The 20,906-nt window shown below is 46.0% G+C and overlaps 1 protein-coding gene across 2 annotated transcripts in view; it reads right to left on the reverse strand.

Annotated features, from left to right (window-relative positions):
• BRWD3 (bromodomain and WD repeat domain containing 3) overlaps positions 1-20,906 on the reverse strand; it is a 1,632,068-nt gene that overhangs the window by 426,061 nt on the left and 1,185,101 nt on the right. For both annotated transcript variants that reach the window (XM_069612911.1, XM_069612910.1), the window contains exon 33: positions 8,469-8,547. In XM_069612911.1, coding sequence (XP_069469012.1) covers positions 8,469-8,547 — 79 coding nt within the window. The remainder of the gene's footprint in view (positions 1-8,468; positions 8,548-20,906) is intronic.

Raw genomic sequence — 20,906 nt, forward strand, 5'->3', positions numbered from 1 at the left:
TAGGGGCTGTGACCTACTGGCAGGTCTCACCTGCCGGTAGTTCAGAACCCTATCTGCAGATAAATCATTGAAGCACTGGCACTGCTGTTAAAGGTGCAGGTGCGTCAGTGTTCCAATTCCCAACACAGGAATGGGAACTTACTGTTCTACCGCCGCCAGTAATATCCAAGTATTACTAGGATATTGGGTGATGGAAACGCTAAGCCGAGGTTGCCGATAAGCTGCCGGTATAACCGGCAGCCTACCGGCAACCTCGTCGTGAAGCCCTATATGTGGTAGAGATACGGCTGCGTTGCGCATAAAAAACAGAAGGTCATCTGCATAGAGGGCTAATTTGTGATGGACCAGATCTATCGTCATATCTTCTATGAGGTCATTGGATCTGACTCAGTGCTCCGAGTCAATGGAATCAGGTCTGAAATCCTGGCCCTTCACTTTGATCCTAGTAGTGGGGTGAACATAGTTTGCTAATACCCCTTTTAGGAAGTTTGGCCCAAACCTTTCCAACACCTTCCTGGTGTATGACCAGTCAACCTAGTCAAAGGCTTTCTCAGCATCGACCGAAACCACAGCCAGGAAGGATTTGTGCTTCCGAGCCCAGTCTATAATGTTGATGGCCCTTTGGATATTACCATGGGTTTGCCGATCGGGAATAAAGCCTGTCTGATCCATATGTATTAAGGACGGCAAGACTGAAACCAGCCTATTTGTTACTATCTTAGAATAGATCCTGGCCTTGTAGTTGAGCACCGCGAGGGGTCTGTAGGAGCTTGCACATAGATGGATCCTCCCTAGGTTTCAATATTAGAGATATAGTGGATTCACCCATAGATGGCGTAAACGCACCCCCCCCTCCCAGAAGTTGATAAAGAGAGTCACTAGATGCCGGACCAAAGAAGCGGCAAAGTGCTTATAGAAAGTATCCAAGAAGCCATCTGGGCCCATAGCTTTATTCCCTGCAAGAGCTCTGATGACCTGCAAAACCTCTTTGGGGACTATCGGGGCCTCCAGCTTCTCCCTGTTCTGTTTGGAGAATTTAGGAAGTGCAGCCTTCTGAATAAAGGCGTGTTGGAGATCCAAATTGAGGGAATCAGCGCAAAATAAATCTCTGTAAAACTAGGAGAGGGCCTGGAACTTGCTCGCCTCTGATGTGTGGGGTACCCCTTCTTTGTCCCTGAGTGACCGAATTGTGTTAAGCGTCTCATGGCCCTTTAACTTGTAAGCTAGGAGCCGTGAAGCCATATTCGAAGTACTGAAGTAATGGTGTTTAGTATGGAGTAGTTGGCAGGACATTTTGGAAGCCCAGAGCGCATTCAATTCCGCTCTGGCTGCCTGATGCCATCTATAGACCCCTCTAGAGCCCCACTATTTATACTGGGTCTCCAAAACTTGAATGATCCCTTCAATATCAACATGGTGAGCCAGGATGGCCTCTTTTTTCTGTGGTGCTTGGTTAATAGGTTCCCCCTAATGGTGGGTTTAAAAACCTCCCTGACTGTTTCAAAAGACATTCCCACCATGCAATTTTCATCGACAAGTTGGGATATCCGGGTTGTGATAGAAGCATGAAAGATCTAGTCTCGAAAAAGGGAATCATTTGTCCACCAGTTATAGGGTTTATGTAGTTGTTGGGGGTTACCAGGAGATCTGCACCCATACCGGAGAATGATCCGAGGCCTGATTCTAGCTCGAGAAGAAGGTGTATTCTCTCATCGTGGAGTGAAGATGTCGCCACGCATCCACTTACTGCAAGCCTTCAATGGCTTGAAATAAGGAAGAGGTGTGACCTGACCCACCCGTCACACTCTTCGAGGACCTATCATGGTCTTCATCGAGTACTACATTCCAGTCTCCTCCCATAACCAAATCCCATATCTGAAATTGAACCACTGTATGGAACAACTCTGCAAAAAACTGGTCTTGGCGCTAGTTTGGCCCATATATTGTGAACAGTGTTTAGGTCCTTCCTGCTACCTCTATAATAATGCTGATATCAAAGTCCAGGGTCTACGAGTATCCCCAGCTTTGAAAAGACGACCGACGTAGCTATCAAAATTGCATCCCACGCATTCTTGTTGTCTGGTGCTGAGGCAAAGAATTGATGGGGGAACCAGGCGGAACGTAATATCAGCCAATCCTGTCTAAGAAGGTGCGGCTCTTGTAGAAGAGCAATATCAGCGCAGAGTTGGGTTAGTTTGTTCAATATGCTTTGCCTTTTCATGGGGGAATGGAGGTCCCTGTACATTTATGGAAATACATTTAAGCACCATCACCAGGGGGCATGGTTTTTACAAAGGGCTTCAACATGCCGAACAGCCTTTCCATGGCCCACAGAGAGAGAACACGGGAGAGGAGTAAGGACGGGCTCCAAACCAAACCATGGAAACCTCCCCAAGGAACCTGCTCATGGAACCGGACCCTCTGCAGCCCAAAACTCAAACCATCATGAAATCTATCTTCCCTGTGGTGGACAGGGCTAAATGTGGCCCTAATAACAACCAAAAAAAACACCATTCAGAAAACAACAAATAAAATATCACAGTCCCAAAAGAAGGGACCATCAGGTGTACCACCTTTAGAGGCATGCCTGCTTCTAGTGCATCTGCGGCCCAACATGCCAATCAGTGATCTGTGAAACAGGCATGGTATCAAGAGAGACACAGACTTAAGTGTTATAGTTTCAAAAGCTTTATTTACTACAACGCTGGGGTTGGTGTAATGCCTAACACGCCCTAACTCTAAAGGGATGGTTCCCTCAAGTGATGATTCTAAGGGCTGCCGATATCTGAAAATCCAAAACCATAATCTGCATGTGTCTAAACACATGCTCCACCTCACTCTCTGATAAAATGCGGTAGGAAGTCTCTTTAAAAAATAAAATAGTGATCAAAAAGAAATATATAACAAAGCTGGTTTCAGGTGGTCTTCTCACCAGGTGTGGCTCGGGTTGGCATCATCAATGTTCAGCAGAATCAAAAAAAAGTTGTTCATTAGTTCATCTCCACAAAGTTCTTATACTCTGTTCAACTATTCCCAATGTCTTTAGTTCCTGGAAATTCCCTTCCCCAAGCTTCAATTTGTCCAACTTTCAAATCAAACAAAAATATAACAGTGTCTTCCAGGCTTATCAGTGTTCCCTTCCCCAAGTTTATGCTTCCTTGTTTCACCAAATAAAAGTTCACCTCCGTTAGGCCCCTTAGGGTCCCATTCCCAAAGCTCAGACCCCTTCAGTTTCAAACACAAGTTCAGTTTAATAACACAGTTTCTCATAGGCTTCTCAAGGTTCCCTTCTCCAAACTTAGGCCCTTTCAATTCCAAACACGAGTCCAGTTTCAAACACAAAATGTCAACTTGTCAAGATGTGCCCTTCTCTTATTTAAAGTTCCTTTCACACGCAGCCTTCTCATGGGGTAATATCAGAGACTTTTGAAAAAGCTAGGTTCTTGCCCTCTCTGTATTTACTGTACTTGGTTCTCTTCTATCCTTTACTCTTCCAGGTGCTTCATGCACCCCTTGGCCATCTTCCACTTGGCTGTAAACACTTACACCTTCCTTGTCCTGTCCTTTCAGCTTTCATCTCTTCCAGTTGCTTCCTGCACCCCTTTGTTATCTTCCACTTTGTTGTGCACACTTGCACATTCTTTATCTTCCTTTTCTCTCAGCTTGCCGTGCCCCTGGCACCTTTCCTTTGGGTGCACTTTCTCTTTACTGTGCTTCTTGCACATTCATTTCTTTGTTTTCATGCACCCGTCCTTTTCATTTCTGTGCCTCTTTCACACTTATTTCGCTATCCGGTGCTTACCTGCACCTTCACCTCACTTTCGGGTCACTCGCACCCTTCTTGTTTGCTTTATTTTCGCTTTCCGGTGCTCACTTGCACCTTTCCTACACTTTTGGGTCACTCACACCTGTCTCATTTACCTTCAAGCCTTTTCCTTCCTTCCCGCTCTCAGCCTCTCCCTCTCGCTTTCCTTTTTACTTTCCACTATCTTTCTTGCTTTCCGATTCGTGCCGCTTGCAAATTCTGTCATTCTCCCTTCCCGCTCCAGCTAGCCGCATGCTCCAAAGTTTCTCTCACTTTCCCTTGAAATTCACCAGGTAGCGGTGCGCTGGCGAGCAGTCCTCTAAGGGTATATGGGATTGAGGTCAGGGTCTCGCCACCTGCCCCTCACACCGCCTTGGGACCAGCTCACGTCCCAAGGCAAGGAGCACTCCTCCACACGCCACCATCCACATGCCGCCAGCAGGACACAGGCTGCCTCAATCCTGCTCCCTGGAGACACAGCTCCCTAGCCACGCTGCGGCACCTCACAAACACTGGGCAAGCATCTTGGCATGCCACTCTCCTCTGGATCCTCCAAGCTCCTCTCCCTTCAGCTCCCTGCTCCTCTGCTTCCTTCAGGATTCACAGCTCGCTTGCCTGATTGTGCAAAACCACATCTTTTATACTTAAGACCTGAGTCAAGAGGAGTCGGGTGTGAGTAGTCGGTGTGAAATGTCTGACCCTGCCTGACCCTAATAATTGGACAACCTAATGGTAGTAGGTGGTAGTCTTCCTTTTGTTTCTCAAGGTGTTTCATGCACGTAATCCTCACAACTCTCGGTTGCCTCTTCTTCTTACCAGTATTTGTCGCAAATGGGGAGATGGAATGGGATTGCAAATATGCCATGAAAGCTGAGGAAGGGGTTTCAGATGGGAAATGGAAAGAGGGGGAATTGAATTGGGATTGAGGGCTATTTCTATTTACCAGAATACCGTTAGGATATTGACAGCAGGGATAGGAACATTCTCTAGCCTTCGTGTACTTAACACTTTCTTCCTCTTACTTGGACCATGAATAACTGGCTTTGAATTTGGAGTAATAAGCCCTGGATCAGGGTTAAGAGAGTCAAAATAACTCATGAAGGCTTCTGGGACTTCTTCCTCCTACCTTATTGTCCCGTGAGTATACCACGTCTCGCTTGGGGCACCCCCATGAATATAACCGCGGAGAACCCACACTAGCTGATCCTCCCTTGCTTGTCCACCCGCAGGGTTGAGAACAAAAAGCGATGACCCTCCCCTGGGCCCCTGAATAGAGGGTTCTCTGGGTTTACATGGGAGAATACCCCTAGCTTTCTCACAGATCACATTTCATAAACAGAAATCATGCCATAACTCTGGTGTCACAGTCCAGCAGACTAACCAAATATTCAAGACAGGAACAAAAGGATCAAAGGAACCCACATTTAACCAGTATTCGAAAGGAAACCAGGAAAAAAGAGCAAGTATGTTCTATTCTCAGGTAGGATCTCAGGAACCAGGCGCCTATCACGGCAATAAAGTGAAGCCTTCCTTAACTGTCACCATCTGTATTGCACTACAGTACAATCTTGAGACCGGTTGGGATCTTCTGCCGTTTCCGGGAGCTGAATTTCAGAATAGGGAATTTTCAGAGTGACAACCGCTGCTCTTAACGTGGCGAATTGGTGCTTCATGCCGTCCATTGAGAATTTATTTTTGAAGGGGAACCCGCATCGGTATTGGATCCCTTTATTTTTGCAACCAGCTTGCCGAAGCCTTCAGTTGTCATTTCAAGATAGAACCAGAAATAACTGAATTGCGGCACCGCTGAAGCTGAAGTGCTGTTGGCACGTTGCCTTCTGTAAAATAAGCTCCTTTGATTTAAAGTAGTGGACCCTAGTTAGCACATCAGGAGCCAGCCCTTTACTTTGCTGGAAGATGGAAAAGACCCTGTAGGTCCGGTCCAGTGTAATATCTACCTCCTCCGAATCTCCCAGAACCCAGAATCTCTTGGCTTTCAATAATAATTCAAATAGGGCCTTTACGTATTCTTCTAACTCCAGATTGGTTACCGTCATGGGGATCCCACGAATTTGCTAATTGTTCCTCCTGTACCTATTTTCTGTGTCTTCCAGCTTGTCCTCTATGGAATGAAATTTGGTTTCCAGGACCTGCAAACACTGTTCTAACTCCCCTTGACTGTGTGAATGATCGTAAAAGGAGGATGCCAGCTCAGAGATGCACTGTTCACTGGCCTAAGAGGCAGGTCGGAAATGAACTTCTTTATTTCGTGGATGGATGCTTGCATGTCTTTCTGAAGAGAAAACAATAGGCGATGGATACCTCCCATAGTGGCTGGTGCCTCGCCTTCTTCCTGACCATGCCTATGTTCGGGCTGGGGTGGCGAACCAGCAGGGGTCCCCTTCAATGCCTGGAGGAAAACATTAATGGAAGAGGATCCTACACTGCTCGTAGCGTTGGCCGGACTCATCTTCAACTCATGCTTTGGATTTTCCCCATGGGGGGTAAGCAGCGGCATCACCTTGGGAGCACAGTCGCAGTGAGGTGATAGATGGTCGCCACCAGATCGTAATATAATCCCAAGCAGCAGTGCTTGCGTGCGAGCTAGCGCATACGATGGGGATCGTAGCCAGCTAATTGTGAGGGGAGTAAAAGGAGAGCGGATCCAGTTTATGGCACGGTCCCACAAAACGGAAGAGAGGAAGCGAAGCAGAGGAGGTGGGTTCGCCTCTGAAGAAAACTCACAAGTTGAGATGCCCTCCAAAGAATGATCAAGCTGGCTGTTTCAGTGTGGAGCCCAAAGGCTGTAAAGCCTCAATGAGGGATGCAGCAAACTACTAAATTGAAGCTGAAGGAGGAGGCGGAGGAGGAGGTTAGAGAAAGCCTGAAAAGGCGACTCTGGGATCTCACCTACCGAGGATGATGTGGGCAGACTGACATGGACCGGGAGCACCCGCAAACCAGCTCTGTCTCTCTGCTGCGCCGGCCTCTCCCACCCCTTACCTGCTGCTGAGTGGTTGGCTCCCAGAAGGCCTGGGGGTCTTGCTCCGAAGCTGGTGTGTGCAGACGGGTGGCATGCCTCCTTAGACCTGGTCACAAGGCTCTTGAAATAACCAAATTCAGACCATATCACTGCTGAAAATCCAACATAAGAGTTTGGGGAGGTATCCAGACCACTAGGATCTTAAATCCCTTCCAACCATTATAAACGAGCCGGATGAATAAGCGTATCAATGTTAAACTCCTTGCCACACAAAATTTCCCCAAAACCTCTTAAGCGTTCCAGTCTTAAGGGATGTTCTCCTACTACGCAAAAACGAACTCAAAACTATCCAATGAGATGTGTCTGACTTTCAGGCTTCGAAAATATAGCAAACTGGTGTGACACTGGTACTAGAATATGCTACACTACAGCTGATGGCACTGAGGAAGTAACTATGGATGATATCACTGAAAGCACCACTGGGAGCATAATTGAGAGCCGTTTTTTTATGAATGCAGCCTTGAGCGTGGTCATAGCCTGCGTTGTTCCATGAGGGAGCGACAGGCAAAACCTGTGGAAACATAGGGGGCAGATCCCTGCTTGAACACATGAACATTGTTAGCCGGAAATCTTTCTTCAGCTCAGGGAAAGAAAGTAAAGTGGGGAAGGTAGGTCCGTCACTGACCTTAACAAGTACCAGACTGGATTATTTCTCAGCACTAGGCTTCAGGGCTCTGGAAAGGTAGTGTGGCTTCTGAGACTAAAACAAGTGAGTGTGAGAAGATGAAGACTCCATCCTGCTTCTTCTTTTTGTCTCTTTCATATGTTCCCACTCACCCACTCTTTGGATCTAGCAGTGCTTTCTCCGGCACAGTACTCTTGGGTGACACAGAACCTGGATGGTGTGGATTTCTTCAGGGTGGCTTTCTTCCTGGTCTTCTTGGTAATGTCTGGAAACACCCTAGCCACATGCGCCAGCATAGCTTTCGGATACATAGATTGACAGGATCCAAAATTCTCTGCATTGTGCTGCTGTCCCACGGAAGACACTTAATGAAGGATCAGGTCTGAGACTGTCATCTGCCTTGAGCAGACTTTAAAGGGCTTAAAGCTCATCTTAGGGAGAGACATGATGCAGGTCAAAAAGTAACGGTGACTTTAACAAAAGAAATCAGCTTCTGCTACTGCAGAAAAAAAGGTTGGAGGGGTAATGTGGCCCCGTATCCCCATATATGTAGAGGCGGTCACTTTAAGTGAAAGAGGAGACACTGATCCCAGGAATGCATCACCTTGGTGGCCGTGAGAAATGTTAATAAACCAGTTTGCTCCTGGATTACATTTCAAAAGATGAGTAATCTGGGGAAGGAAACTAAATATTACAGATTGTGCCAATTAGAAATTTAAGCCATTACTGTAGAGGCAAAGTCAGTGAATCACTTCTCGAAAGAGTTAAGCCCATGCAGTGTGGTAGAAAGAAGACAGATGTTTAGAAGTCAAGAGCTTACACTTCAAAACTTTGCGGACCAAAGTGGCTAAAGATAGCTGTTGACACATAATACAAGCAAGATTGGCAGAAAACACAGAGTGCACGCTTATCCATCTGTTTCTGCTGGCCCATGGTATTACCTTGTAGACACTCAAGCGCATTACATTTGAATATTCATGCCATTGCTTTCTTACCGCTTGTCCTGCAGAGCTCCATTGATCTTCAGACTTTATTTTATCATAAATCACCAGGATATCTGTGCAACTTTGGTCCCTGTAGCAAAAGAACACATTGCAATGTTATATTGCAAGTAAAAATGCACTTGTTCATGCACCATGTCTGGAATTACGTTGTATCAACACTTTATGGAATACTTGGAAGGTATGAAAGGCATCGGAGCATACCATCTCTGAGACTGACAAGACAATCCTCACACCCACTATGCACCACTCCCTCTATTGTAAAGTGCCCTGCTGCTTTCTAGCTAGGCTTGTGCTATATGAATCACCTGCATATACACATATAGAGCACAGTGGCTTCTTAAAAAGGAACAGTGGTAGTGTGGGTGGATCAAGCAGGCCGTGTCCCTTAAAACGAATTGAGGATTAAAGCAGTGGTGCGTTCTTGCATTGCTGTTTTTTAATCTTTATGTTTCGGACATGGATCAGGCGGTACATTTGTGCCGTCATTTCCCACCAAGCATTACACAAATCGGCTTGCAGCATTCTTTTGAGACCCTTGCTTCCTCCGCCATTAAGAATAAAATGCAAATTTATTTTAAGAAGACAAAGATTATGGTTATTGGCAAACAGACAAAAAGTAAAAGATGTTTTAATTGGAAATGTGGGAATGAGTCCCTTGAGACTGGGAATACCTACGTATATGTGGCAATTCCTATTGTCCTTCAGTGACATTTTAGGAGCAATTTATTTCTGGAAAAGTATTTTAAAAAATGTTCTATTGTGTGCCGGTTTATTATTAGAAAGGATGGGTATAATCTAGAGGGATTGCTCAAGATTTATCAACTTAATGTCATCCCTGCTATATTGTATTCAACTCGATTTTTTAAATGGTTGGACCGGGTGGAAGGAAAACTATTGCGCTCCATATTGGGGTACCTCAATCAGTACCTGCTGTAGTACTGAGGCGTGAATTAGGTGTGACTTCCCTGACTGCGTAATGGTTGATCTAGCAGAGCAAGTTTTATTAAGTTACACTGGACCCAGAATGGAGTTCGGTCTTTGTTAAGTTTATTGGCATATGCAACTAAAGATAACTGTCAAAATCGGTTTTATTGTGATCTGGTGATCTGCAGGGACTCATTTTGACACTATAGGTTTGTTATCCCCTCTGCATGAATATACCTTCTCTTTTACATATTCATATTCACTTAAGGTAAGTATAAGGATTGCGACTGATATATGAACATATCGAAGTTATGTATAAAAAAAAAAACTCAACTCACAATTGGATTCATCCCAGAAACTCCTTGTCAGTACCTTCTGCTTCATTTATTAGGTGTTTTATTATTTATTTATGCCTTAATATTTTTCCCACCTTTGATTATTTTGGTGCTTGGCAGGGAATTCCATATGAAAATAGGCTTTGTCGTTTATGTGGCGAGAGGACTAAGGCCAGTCGACACCCTTTATTGGAATGTAGTGCTTTGAAGGAACAATATTGTAGAGGTTATCAACATTTTGTAGTCCATTTACATCGATTCAGCTTGGATCAATTCTGGAGCACAATATATTCTGCATTCATTGGTAATTCGCGCAACAGCCGCATACGTATGGAAGGAGATCTTGTCAAAACTTAATGTGACATGATTTTAAGGGGAATAATATTTTAGATTAACAATATTTTATATTTTTGTGATTAGATTCTATTACCACGATTATGTGTCAATATTATACTGTTGTGTCTTTTAATGCTTTTAACAATATGTATTGAAATGTATAATTGTGAAATGTAATTGTGTACAGTTGTAATATTGAAGTTGTGAATTATTTTTATCATGTGCATTTACTTTTAGATGTTGTTTATAGTGCAACTCGTTTTCTTTGACAAATAGCAGATTAAAACCTTTTTGTCCTCCAGTATCATAAGCAATTAATGGTATCAGATAAAAGTTGTGTAGAAAAACATTAATATAAAACTCATTTCTATGAATTCCAACTTTGTATAGATGTGGTGCTGTGGGTTTCTACCATATGGATGGAAGTTGTGAGTTATGCTAAAATGCATTTCTAGAATCTGGCCTGGTGGACAGATTTTAGGAGGCCACCCAGGTTATAGTGAAAGGGGAACTCGGAGAGAGGGTAGTCAAAACCCAATCAAGGTAAACGTGGATATCAGTCGAGGATATTCTCAGGAGAAGGTGAGTGGTGTCAGGGGTCCACAATGAGTGCATACAGTGAAGCACACAATAATTCAATTTAGACAGGAATTTATATAAATAATGTATTTATTCCAGACCTTAAATGCACACTAAATAATGAAACAAGCAGGTGTTACTTTCGCACAATGCTCAATAATGAACATATATAAATTTACCATAGGTTGTTAAAGGCATTCAATGACATAAATCAGCAATGGAGGTAAGTAGTGATGCAATAAAGATGTAACCAAGTCCCAAGTGATTTTCCCTAACTTCAGCAGTCCAATCCCAAAGAAGAATGGGACCTCGTGCCCAAAAGTCACAGGAGCAACAATGCTTCTCCCCAGAATGTATCTCTAGTAGATAAGTTACTTGTGTTGGTGATTGTTCAAAAGAAGAGATGCAACCAAGTTACTAGGCAAGTAAAATGTGTTCTCATCTTTTAGATGTTATTACCAAGGTTTGATGACCAAAAGGCAGTGGAAGGAAATGTACTTGTTCTCAATGTTATCCTATGGAGGACAGGGGTAGGCACATGGTTTGTGTTTACTTACTGTGAAGGCATCATGAAGAAGAGACAGACAACAGATTAACTATTCTGAATAAAGTGGTCTATTTTTCTTTGTGTCAGGGTGGAGTAAGGCTATCTTGCCCTATGCAAAGGTGGGATTTCCCTACCTAAAGAAACTAAGGATAGTCTGTGCCAATAAGTTCAACTCAAAATTCTGCCTGTGTACAAAACCTATACATGCTCTAACAACTAAAGGTATACCATGTGTAGGGTTGTCAGCAACCAAAAGAAAGTGTTAAAAAAAAGGTTTTGAGCTCCTTCCAGCTCCTCGCTTCCCCCTTCCCCAAGTTCAAAACTGTTCCAAAAATCCCCCTTCCCCAAGTTCAAAACTGTTCCAAAAAGGCTGCAGGGTTCCCTTCCCCAAGAGATCAATAGAGTTCCAAAATCTCAGGGTTCCCTTCCCCTAGACGTCAGCTCCCCAGCTTCAAACATACAACCAGTTCATAATCTCTTGGCTTTCAATTATAATTCTAGTTCAACTTTGCAACCATACAGGTTTCGCAATAGTTCATACAGATTGTTCTTTTCTTCAATTACTTTAGCACTTGTTATACAATACAGCCTCTGTAGCTTGGCTCTCCTTGGACCTTTCCAAGTCAGTCAGTCTAGGCGCAGTTGTCGGATCACACGGTCCACCCATTACAGGTCACGCAACTGATGACCCTTGGCACTTTGTTCTGCTCTTGTTTATTCTTTTGGTTCTTCCAAAAAGAAGGGGTCACTCAGTCTAGGTGCAGTTGTCGGACCACCTGGTCCACCCATTACAGGTCATGCAACCCATAACCCTTACACGTTGTTACCAACTTCAGTTTTCTCATTATACACTGAGAAACCTGAGGTTATCCTCACTCCTAAACCCCCTGGATTCTCTTCTCAGGTGGCCAGGGAAAGGCCATCACCCCTGGATCCCGACCCTGGAGGTGTAAAAGTAAGAGAGGATCACCTGGGTGGGGTGTCCTTGGGGATTGGGAGCGAGGTGCACCCAGGAGAGACATGGTATACCCCTTTCCCTATTGATGACTAACCTATCCAGACCTTTGTGGGTTATTGTAAGTCAGCTCCCCACATTTCCACTCATGTGACACTTGATAGTACTGAGACGAGGAAGAGGCAGCTCAGAGTAAGGAACACTATACCCTTTCACTGCTTTAGTACTGGGACGAAGAAGATGCCTGCAAAGAGTTGTGAAGGTCAGACATGTCCCCTTAATCATGTTCAGGCAAGCTAAATTTGGAAAGCACACCTGCAATCTGTTGAAGGGTTGCAGGTGTATAAAATGAGAGAGAAAGCAACACAGAGAGAAGCAGCAGGGAGGCCTGTGTGACCAGCAGGGAACCTGGTTTGGGGAGAGGCGAGCCGCTGGAGGAAACTGCTGTGAGCCGGTCTGCTGTGTGCAGCATGCTGAGACGCTGGGGACTGGAGAGAGAGGCAGTCTCATGAAGCGTGGCATGGGAGCTTGGGCTCTGTGGAGTGGACTGAGGGCAGCAAAGGGAGCCTTGTGGGGAGGCAGTCCCTTTCCCTTTGAATAGAAGTGCTTGTTCTCCTGTGTCAATGAGCCGACAAAGGAGTGTCTGAGGGGCAGGAGTAGGACCTCTGACAGCAGAAGCAGAGGTATGTGTGCTCAACGTTGCGGTGAAAGCTATCAATGAAGACTGGTGAGTTTCTGTCAAATGAGAAACCCGGAATAACTTGGAGCGCGAGTGCCTGAACATTTCCATTGTTGAGTTATACTTTGTATCAGAGTTGCTGCGTGTCTTAGAGAGAGCGCATTTTTGAAAGACCCTGTTTCAGATCATTTCCATTTTTGATTGTACCAGCACAAGAAAGAATACTTTGTATTGTAGTGGTTGCATGTCCCAGGAAGACTGTTTTCAAAAGTCTCTGAGTGCTGACCATTTTAAAGTAAAACAAATTAATACTGAACACCAGCTGAATGGACACTGAAGCTTAAGCAAAACCAACGCACATTGAATACCGAACTGAATAAAAACTTTACAATTAAGCAAAGTCATTACAAGTTGAATTCCGAACTGAATGGAACTTTAAAATTAAGTAAAATAAGGGCACATTGAAGATCGAACAGAACTTTAAAATTAAGCAAAAGAATGCGTATTGAATACTGAATTGAATGAAAGCTTTGAACGGCATGAATGCATATTAAGAGCAGAATTAAAAGAAACCCTGAAGTTAAACATATTATATAAAGAAAGGAAATAAAGAGAACAGCCAAAATGCCCACATGAAAACAGTTTGTGGAAACAGCCACTAGTGTGACAGAGTCATAAGAAGGCAAGGACATTGTGATGGTGAAGTTAAAAGCATTGGGGGAAGGGATCCCTGGGACTTGAGGAACTGCACTTGTCTTGAGGAAAGAGCCTGAAGACCTTTTTATGTTTGAACCATGCTGCTTGGAACTTCGGGAAGTGCACCCCCGGGATTGTTTAAAACTGTTTCACCTTGAACCTAAGAAAGGTAATTTTGAGACTTTGTGTGGAACTGGAAGGGAGCTGAAAGAAAGATGCAAGCTGGAGGGAGCTCTGAACTTTATTTTGAACAGTGTTTCGTTGGTTGCTGACATCCCTACATATTGTATAGATCCAGTTGTGAGAGCAAGTATAGGTTTTGGACACAGACTTTCAGTTTAACTCTTTGACTCAAACTTTCCTTAGTTTCATTTAGGTAGGGAAATCCCACCTCAGCATAGGGCAAGTTAGGCCTTTTTCCTCCTGACATTTAAGTTAACATGTTTTATTTTGAACTTTTAATCTATTGTCTGTGTCTTGCTTCATGATACCTTCACACCACCTGTATCATTAGTTGCCACTTAATTCTGCTTCTCTTGAACTGTCTCTTGGTTTTACCACAACGTGTTTTCCATACCTTTTTGCTATCTCTGGGCTCACTCTTATTTCAGCTTTTTCTTAGCATACCTTATATCTCATACAATCCTTCAGGCTTTCTTGCCAACACAGGGTTTTCTCTAAACCTGTGTCCTCAGTCAATATTCAATGCTGTACCTTCTTGGCAGTCTCTTGATTTTACTACAACATGTATTTTACTCTATGGTGTTCATCCTTTTCCACCACCTTGCTTTCACATTGCCCATTAGGGTTCATCACTTGCTTTTCACCCTATTCATAAGTATTCATTACTTGCTTCACTTTGTTCACAATTGTTCATCAATTGCTGAAGTCCTCATCACTTTGTTTTCATTCATGACGTATCATGTTTCCTTCAGTTCGATATTCAATAATTCTTGTTACAATCTTAAAGTTAATTTGCAGCTTGTTCGATATTCAAAATTCCTCAATTTGTTTTCCAACCACCATTAACATAAGTTTCAGTATATTCAGTATTTTCATATGCCCCTTTAGAGCCCCCCGCAGCGCCCCGGTATCGGTGTTCCTTTTCTCACACTCACCGGTGTACGGCTGCTCCCCTGGGCGTCTTCCTTCTTCTGCTCAGCTTCTCCTCACTCTAGTTGAGCTCTTCGGGAGCTCCGGTATGCAGCGCTTGCTGCCTCCGCTTGAGCTCTTCGGGCGCTCCGGTATGTAGCTTTTGCTGCCTTCGAGCCCTGCTGCAGTGGCCCACGGCAGTCTAGAGCCCTCAGTGTCCCACAGCTCCAGCTGTGTACATACAGGCCCATGGGAATGTGGGTGACTCAACCCTCTCGTGTCACGCTCAGGCCCGGCATCTCTCTCGACTCTCTGCAACACACAGCATCCTTTACAGCAGCCCCTTTCCAGCCTGCTCCACGTCTGCCAGCCACGTTGGCCACTCCAGGCGAGTTTCTCTTCCTCTCATTTTATACACCTGTGGACCCTTAACAGGTTGCAGGTTTAAGTCCTTTGCCTAACTATAGTTGAATCTCTTTAATATCTATCTTGCTCTGCTCGCACACCACATTTCCACCATCTCCCCTAACTTCCAGTGTTATCCAGATGACACACACACCTCTTCTTCAGACTTTCCTCTGATCCTCGCCTTACTTCCTCCTTCATACCTGAATGCCTATCTGCCATCCAGTCCTGGTGTGCATCCAATGATCTCTGCCTCAATGTCAGAAAGACAGAGATCCTTCCCATTGGGACTCCTGCTCCCTCTTTCTTCTCCTCACTCTGGCCACCCTCCATGGGCTCTCCCCCCTCTCCTTCATCTGAAGCAAGAAACCTTGGAGTCATCTTCGACTCCTCTCTTTCCTTCTTTCCTCACATTCAGGACCATGCCAAGAAGGCCCACTTTCAACTCCACCTCCTCAAAGGCATCCTTCCTTTCGTCCCTCTCCCCGAGAAGCTCAATGTCTCTAGAGCGCTGGTTCTCTCTAGGCTAGACTACTGCAATAGCCTCCTCCTTAATCTACCCTCTTCTTCTCTACGACCCCTCCAGCTAATACAGAATAGGGCTGCACGACTGTTCCTTGGCCTCAATCCCAGGGACTGCATCTCTCCAGCCCTAAAATCTCTCCACTGGCTCACGGTTGCTGCAACGATAAAATTAAAATCCCTCTGCATCATTCATAAGGCTGTCTGGGGACGGGGACAAAGCTATATACAACTTGCTCTTACTAAATACTCCCTCCAGAGCTTTACGTTCCTCCGGCACCAACTCTCTGTGTCAAGCACTTTGCTAAAAAGCGAGCTGGTGGCCGATATCTTTCCTCGACTGGCTCCCTCCTATGAAACAGCCTCCTCCATTCCTCTTTGTCTTGAACCGGATCTCCTCAAATTCCAGAAGCTCCTCAAGACTTCTTTTCCACCTCCTCCTTTCCTCCCTCCCTCCTCTGCTAAACCCCACAGTTGCCGAGATTGGTGGTCAGGGCCCTATGTGTCCACCCGGACCCTGTCCTCCCACACCCAATCGCCTTCAGCCTCTGCCTGCTCCCAGCATTTGCCTAGGCACCCACTGGCCTGTGCTATCACAGGCTTGTACGTATTTATTGTCAGTTGACCACTCTTACCAAGTCACGTAACAGCTGCTTACTCACTAGCACTCCCCCCCCCCCCCCGTGGTACTCCCATCACTTAACCCCCCTTCATCCCTTCTCTCTCTAAACTTGCATGTTCTTAATGCTCACAAGGCCTAGTAGGTCCGCTTATAGCTTTCATTGTTGTATTTGCATTTCATTCCCATGTTTCCTCCCTGTTGCGCTGTGGGGGCTTTGAAACACAATTTACTAAATGTATAAGTGCCTTACAAATGAACAATAAATAAATAAATCTATTAGCGGGTCATGCCTGACCAGTCCAATGGTATTCCTCCACAGTCCTCTTCCTCTTCCCAGTACCAAAATGATTTGAATGAATGGGAGTGTGCATAACTCCCGGTTGCCTCTTCCTCGTCCCAGTCTTAAAGGGAAATGATTGTGGGACCGTTTGTGAATGTGAAAGAGGTAAAGGCTGAAAGGAACAGTGTATGATTCCCATTTGTTTCTTCCTTGTCTTAAAATGGATCTGATATTCCCCTATATTAATAAGAGGAGATTGATGTGTGTTTAACTTGCCTAAAGAAGGTGGTGCCCTCCTAGTTGATCTCTTCCTTGTCCTAGTATAACAATGGCAATTGTTAAATGTCGTGGTGTGGCCATTTTATGCCACTAGCAACATTGAGTAGCCGTATACGATAATGTGCACACTAGAAATAACACAAACATTTAAAAAATATATCTGCCACCACCAGCTTTTTTTTTGGTCAATATAAAAGTAATCAAAAATCCCACGTGTAAAAGGCTAGGGTGATAAAAAAAAAGTATCCCCATTGCCCTGCATTGTAAATTGCTGTGTTCAATGTGAAAAAGTTACAAAAAGGTAAATTGTAGAAGGAAAACAGTTTCTCTGTATTGATAGTCTGAAGGACTGATCAGTTGCCCTATAAAAAATGAGCAAAAGAAGGGGAAGTGAAGCTGAAGGCATTACTGCCCCTCAAAAAGTCAAAACAGGATCGGAGACCACTAGGCGTATGGACTGACACGGTCGCGTGCTGATGGTGCTCCGTCCTCCTCTGTTCCTCGGGAAAGCCTCCTGAGAGAGGGACGCTGGGTCCTCAGCATCAGCCACCGGTGTGAGACTACAAGGAAGTGTAGGAGCAAATTGGAGCTCTGTGGATCAGTCGTTGGCCACGACAACAGTGGGGAGCTGCTTTGCGGTACTCTTGGCTCATGTTGAGCCTGTGGATGCTGCTGGCTGGTGAGGGCGCTGCAGCATGGCAATCCCGGCCCGGGTGCTTGTGGCATTGACAGAGGGCCCCAATCATCAGTGGGGTCACCAGAGTATGCCTGAGAGCCATGTCGGAGGTGACAAGAGGCTGTGAGCCCCAGGGAGTGTGGCAGCTGATGGGGCCTGTTGACCTTCCGTGCAGCGGCTGAGGCGTGGAAATGTTGGGGGGACCGCCGTCATTCTGTGGATGGAGTGCTGCCGTTGGGCCTGCCAGTCCGGACTGGTATAGAGCGGGCCCCTAGTGGGGGCACATCTGGCTGTGGAGGCCTGACTGGCAGGTGAGGAGGGGGGGCACAACATATTTTGCTGAGGAGCCCCTTGGTGGAGGCCTGCCTGCTGAAGACGCCTGGGCCTGGAGCCAGGGGACTGGGGCCTGGGCCACTTGGAAGCCTAGTACAGAGCCTGAGAGGGGAGTGCTGTGCTGTTCCCAGGGAGGTGCTCATTGGTGGGTGTGAGGAGGGGCGCAGGAGCTCCCTGGATATTTGATTCTGGTGGCATATGGGTCTAACCTGGAGAGGTGTAGTAACTGGCCGGTGCTTTTTGGACAGTTGTCTTAACACAGCACTACACCATGAAAACACACCCTCCTGAAAACAAGCGTGCCACACTTTTGGTCCTATGGTTCAGAAACTGTTGTTTATTGGCACACCCAGTTCTGAACATGAATCACAATTAGCCCTATGCTGATGACATGTTTCGGCGAAATCCCATTGCCTTTCTCAAAGCAGGGCTCTTTCAATCGTACACAATTGTGCTACTGCAGTCTGAAGATGTCGTAATACCTGGGTTAAATTCCCTGCACGTTAACAGCTCAATAGTGCGTAGTGACATTTCGGACTCCGGTGTGCGGGATTACCCACTGATGTTCGCCTTTCGTTGCAGAGTCCCTGGGATAATTATGACAGGGTTTTAAAGGATGGAAGGGCCTGGTATTGCTGTGCCCCTTTTTTTGTGAAATACATTGGGGGGCCTGGGGACCTGCAGGGCTCTGCTTCCTTGTTGGGGCGGTGTGGTCTGAAATACTGGCGGTCAGGGTCAGAGACTGCATAGGGTCCTAAAGGCAAGTCCCTGAACACTCACAACAGAGAGAATACAACCCACTAGAGAATTAAGGCCCAAGTCAATCTTGTAAGGATAACAAGTTTCAATCTCACACAAAGATGAGAGCAACAGCGTTTTGCTAGAAAAGGGAAAAAGCAGAAGCTTAAGAGAAACACACCGTCATCATGACGCAGTACTATACAGTAAAAACCTGCCCAGCTGGTTGGTGTGCTCCACAGGATCCGCCTGCTCCATAAGGAATGCCAGGTCATTGGTTCAAGACCAGTCCGTCCGTCTTCTATCACATGGGTGCTGCGGAGATCAACTTCTTCTCACCAACGAAGGTCAAAGAACAAATTAACTACACACCTAACACAATGCTACTTCATCATTATACTGTGCACCTGGCAGGCTTTAAGACTGGCACAAAGGAGGGTCTGGGGCACTCTGACCTCCCCAGACACATTTCACTCACTCCCCTTTGTGCCCCCGGCTCCAAGGTCTCCACCCTCGTTTTGAACTATAATTTTTCAATACCAGCTCCTCGCAATACAAATCACATGATTGTAGCTTGCAGACGTACAATGTCCGTTCTCTTTGAAAATTCAAGACTTGTTACTTTAAGGTTGATGGTCAAAGGTCCCCTGGTGCCATGAAATTCAGGGATCTTGGGGCTTACTCAGTTATATGGGCTATAACTCGTGGTAGGCCAGGTCAGACTTTGGCCAGTGCGAGATAACAGGCAGACCAGGCACCGGTCTGTGATCGCGGCCTTGTTGTGCACATTCCCTTTGGGTAGAGAAACATCTTTTCAACACAACAATGAGTACGCTTTATGGCGGTTGGGGGTGTAGGTTGTCCTCATGAGAGCTCGGGCATGGCTGGAAGGTTCCCTGAACTCGCAATTAGGGGCTAGTGCATGAGATGTCACATTCGCTGCGCAGGCCTTGTCTCCTAACTATGATTACTAACATCTATGCAGAAATGCACTAACATCTAAACAAAATCGCAGTCTTGTTTGTGTCTTGGGCTATATTATGTGGGTTGATGATATTGGGGTGGGTGCTACTACCGTCCCCTCTCCCCCGGCCCATCATAGTGCTTTGAACGCAGCTCGCCTTACTCTAAAGCACTTGGGGGGAGGTGGGACTGGGTCGCCCCCTTCCCAACAGTCCTGTCAAAAATTACGGCGGCCCGAGGTAATGAGGGTGCCGGGAGGGATGCCCCTCCGAAGGCAGAGGTAGGGGGAGGACCGCAGGTCCCGTCCACGAAGGAGGATTTGAAGGATATTTTACAGGAAATACTCGAGTGCGAGGGAGTGGTGCAGGCCTCGGTCTCAGATCTTAGGGGTCGGTGGAAGTCCCGGAGGCCAAGTTCGAGGGACTCTAGCATAACCACTTAGTTTGGATGTGGTGGAAATTAAGTTTGAGGGGAGGCTGTCCGATTTGGAGTCCAGGACCAAAGATTATCAGTTGAAGATGGACGACATCGAGATAAAGGGAACAAAGAAATAATCTTCAGGTATTTGGTCTTCAGGAGCAGAAGGGAGAGACCGCTAGTGATGTGGTGCAGAAGGTAAAGGGCCTGGTCAATATAATTTTTGCAGAAGGAGGAATGGAGGTGGAAATAGAAAGAGCCCACCGCTGGGGCCTGGTCGGAGGAAGAGGTCCCAGATCAGTGGTGGTAAAGTTGTTAAGGTACACTGAGAAAGCTGCTGTTTTGGAGAGGGAAAAACATTTACATACTATTTAATATGAAGGGGACTCAATCCGATCTTTCGAGTTTTACGTTGGTTAGGAGGCAAGATTGACGCACCCTGATGTCCTGTTTAGCAGGTAGAGGGATCCGCTGTAGGTGGACATTTCCGTTCGCAGTGGTCTTTGAAATGAAGGAAGTGGACTATCGAGTGACAAAGGGGGCAGAAGCGGCAGAGGTCCTGCAGCATCTTTCAGAGGGAGAAAAGAATGGTGATAGGACTTGAGTGGTCCGGAAAGGCCGAGTTACGTGAAGGGGTGGGGGGATTGTCTCTGGGGAAGAGGGTCACAAGGGGCCATAGGTTTCGGAGGGTCCACACTCTCCTGTGAAGTGACTAAACTGGGGCTGCCAGCCGGGTGTCTTATTGGTTTGAATGTTTCCATGGTTTAATGTGCATGCATTTGTTCTGAGCAATGTTGTGCAGGCCTGCCTGGCAGGGTGAGGTGGGGTGGGGTGCCTTCCCTTGGTGGCCCAACTTCAGATGGGCGTCTCGGGGAACAGAGGAGGTGCAAAGGGCAGTGGGAGGGAGAGGATTGGTGTTGCGCAGCTGGAGGTAATGGTTTGTGATGAGGTAACAGTTGAGTGTACATGCTGCCGTTCGGGAGCAGTCAAGCAATTGTTGGGATAGCAGCAGGGGTATAGGTGGGGAGCCGGGGGGGCGATTGCCTGCCGG

This window comes from Ambystoma mexicanum, chromosome 5p (genome assembly GCF_040938575.1).
Source record: "Ambystoma mexicanum isolate Mex_15411 chromosome 5p, UKY_AmexF1_1, whole genome shotgun sequence".
Taxonomy (NCBI): Eukaryota; Metazoa; Chordata; class Amphibia; order Caudata; family Ambystomatidae; genus Ambystoma; species Ambystoma mexicanum.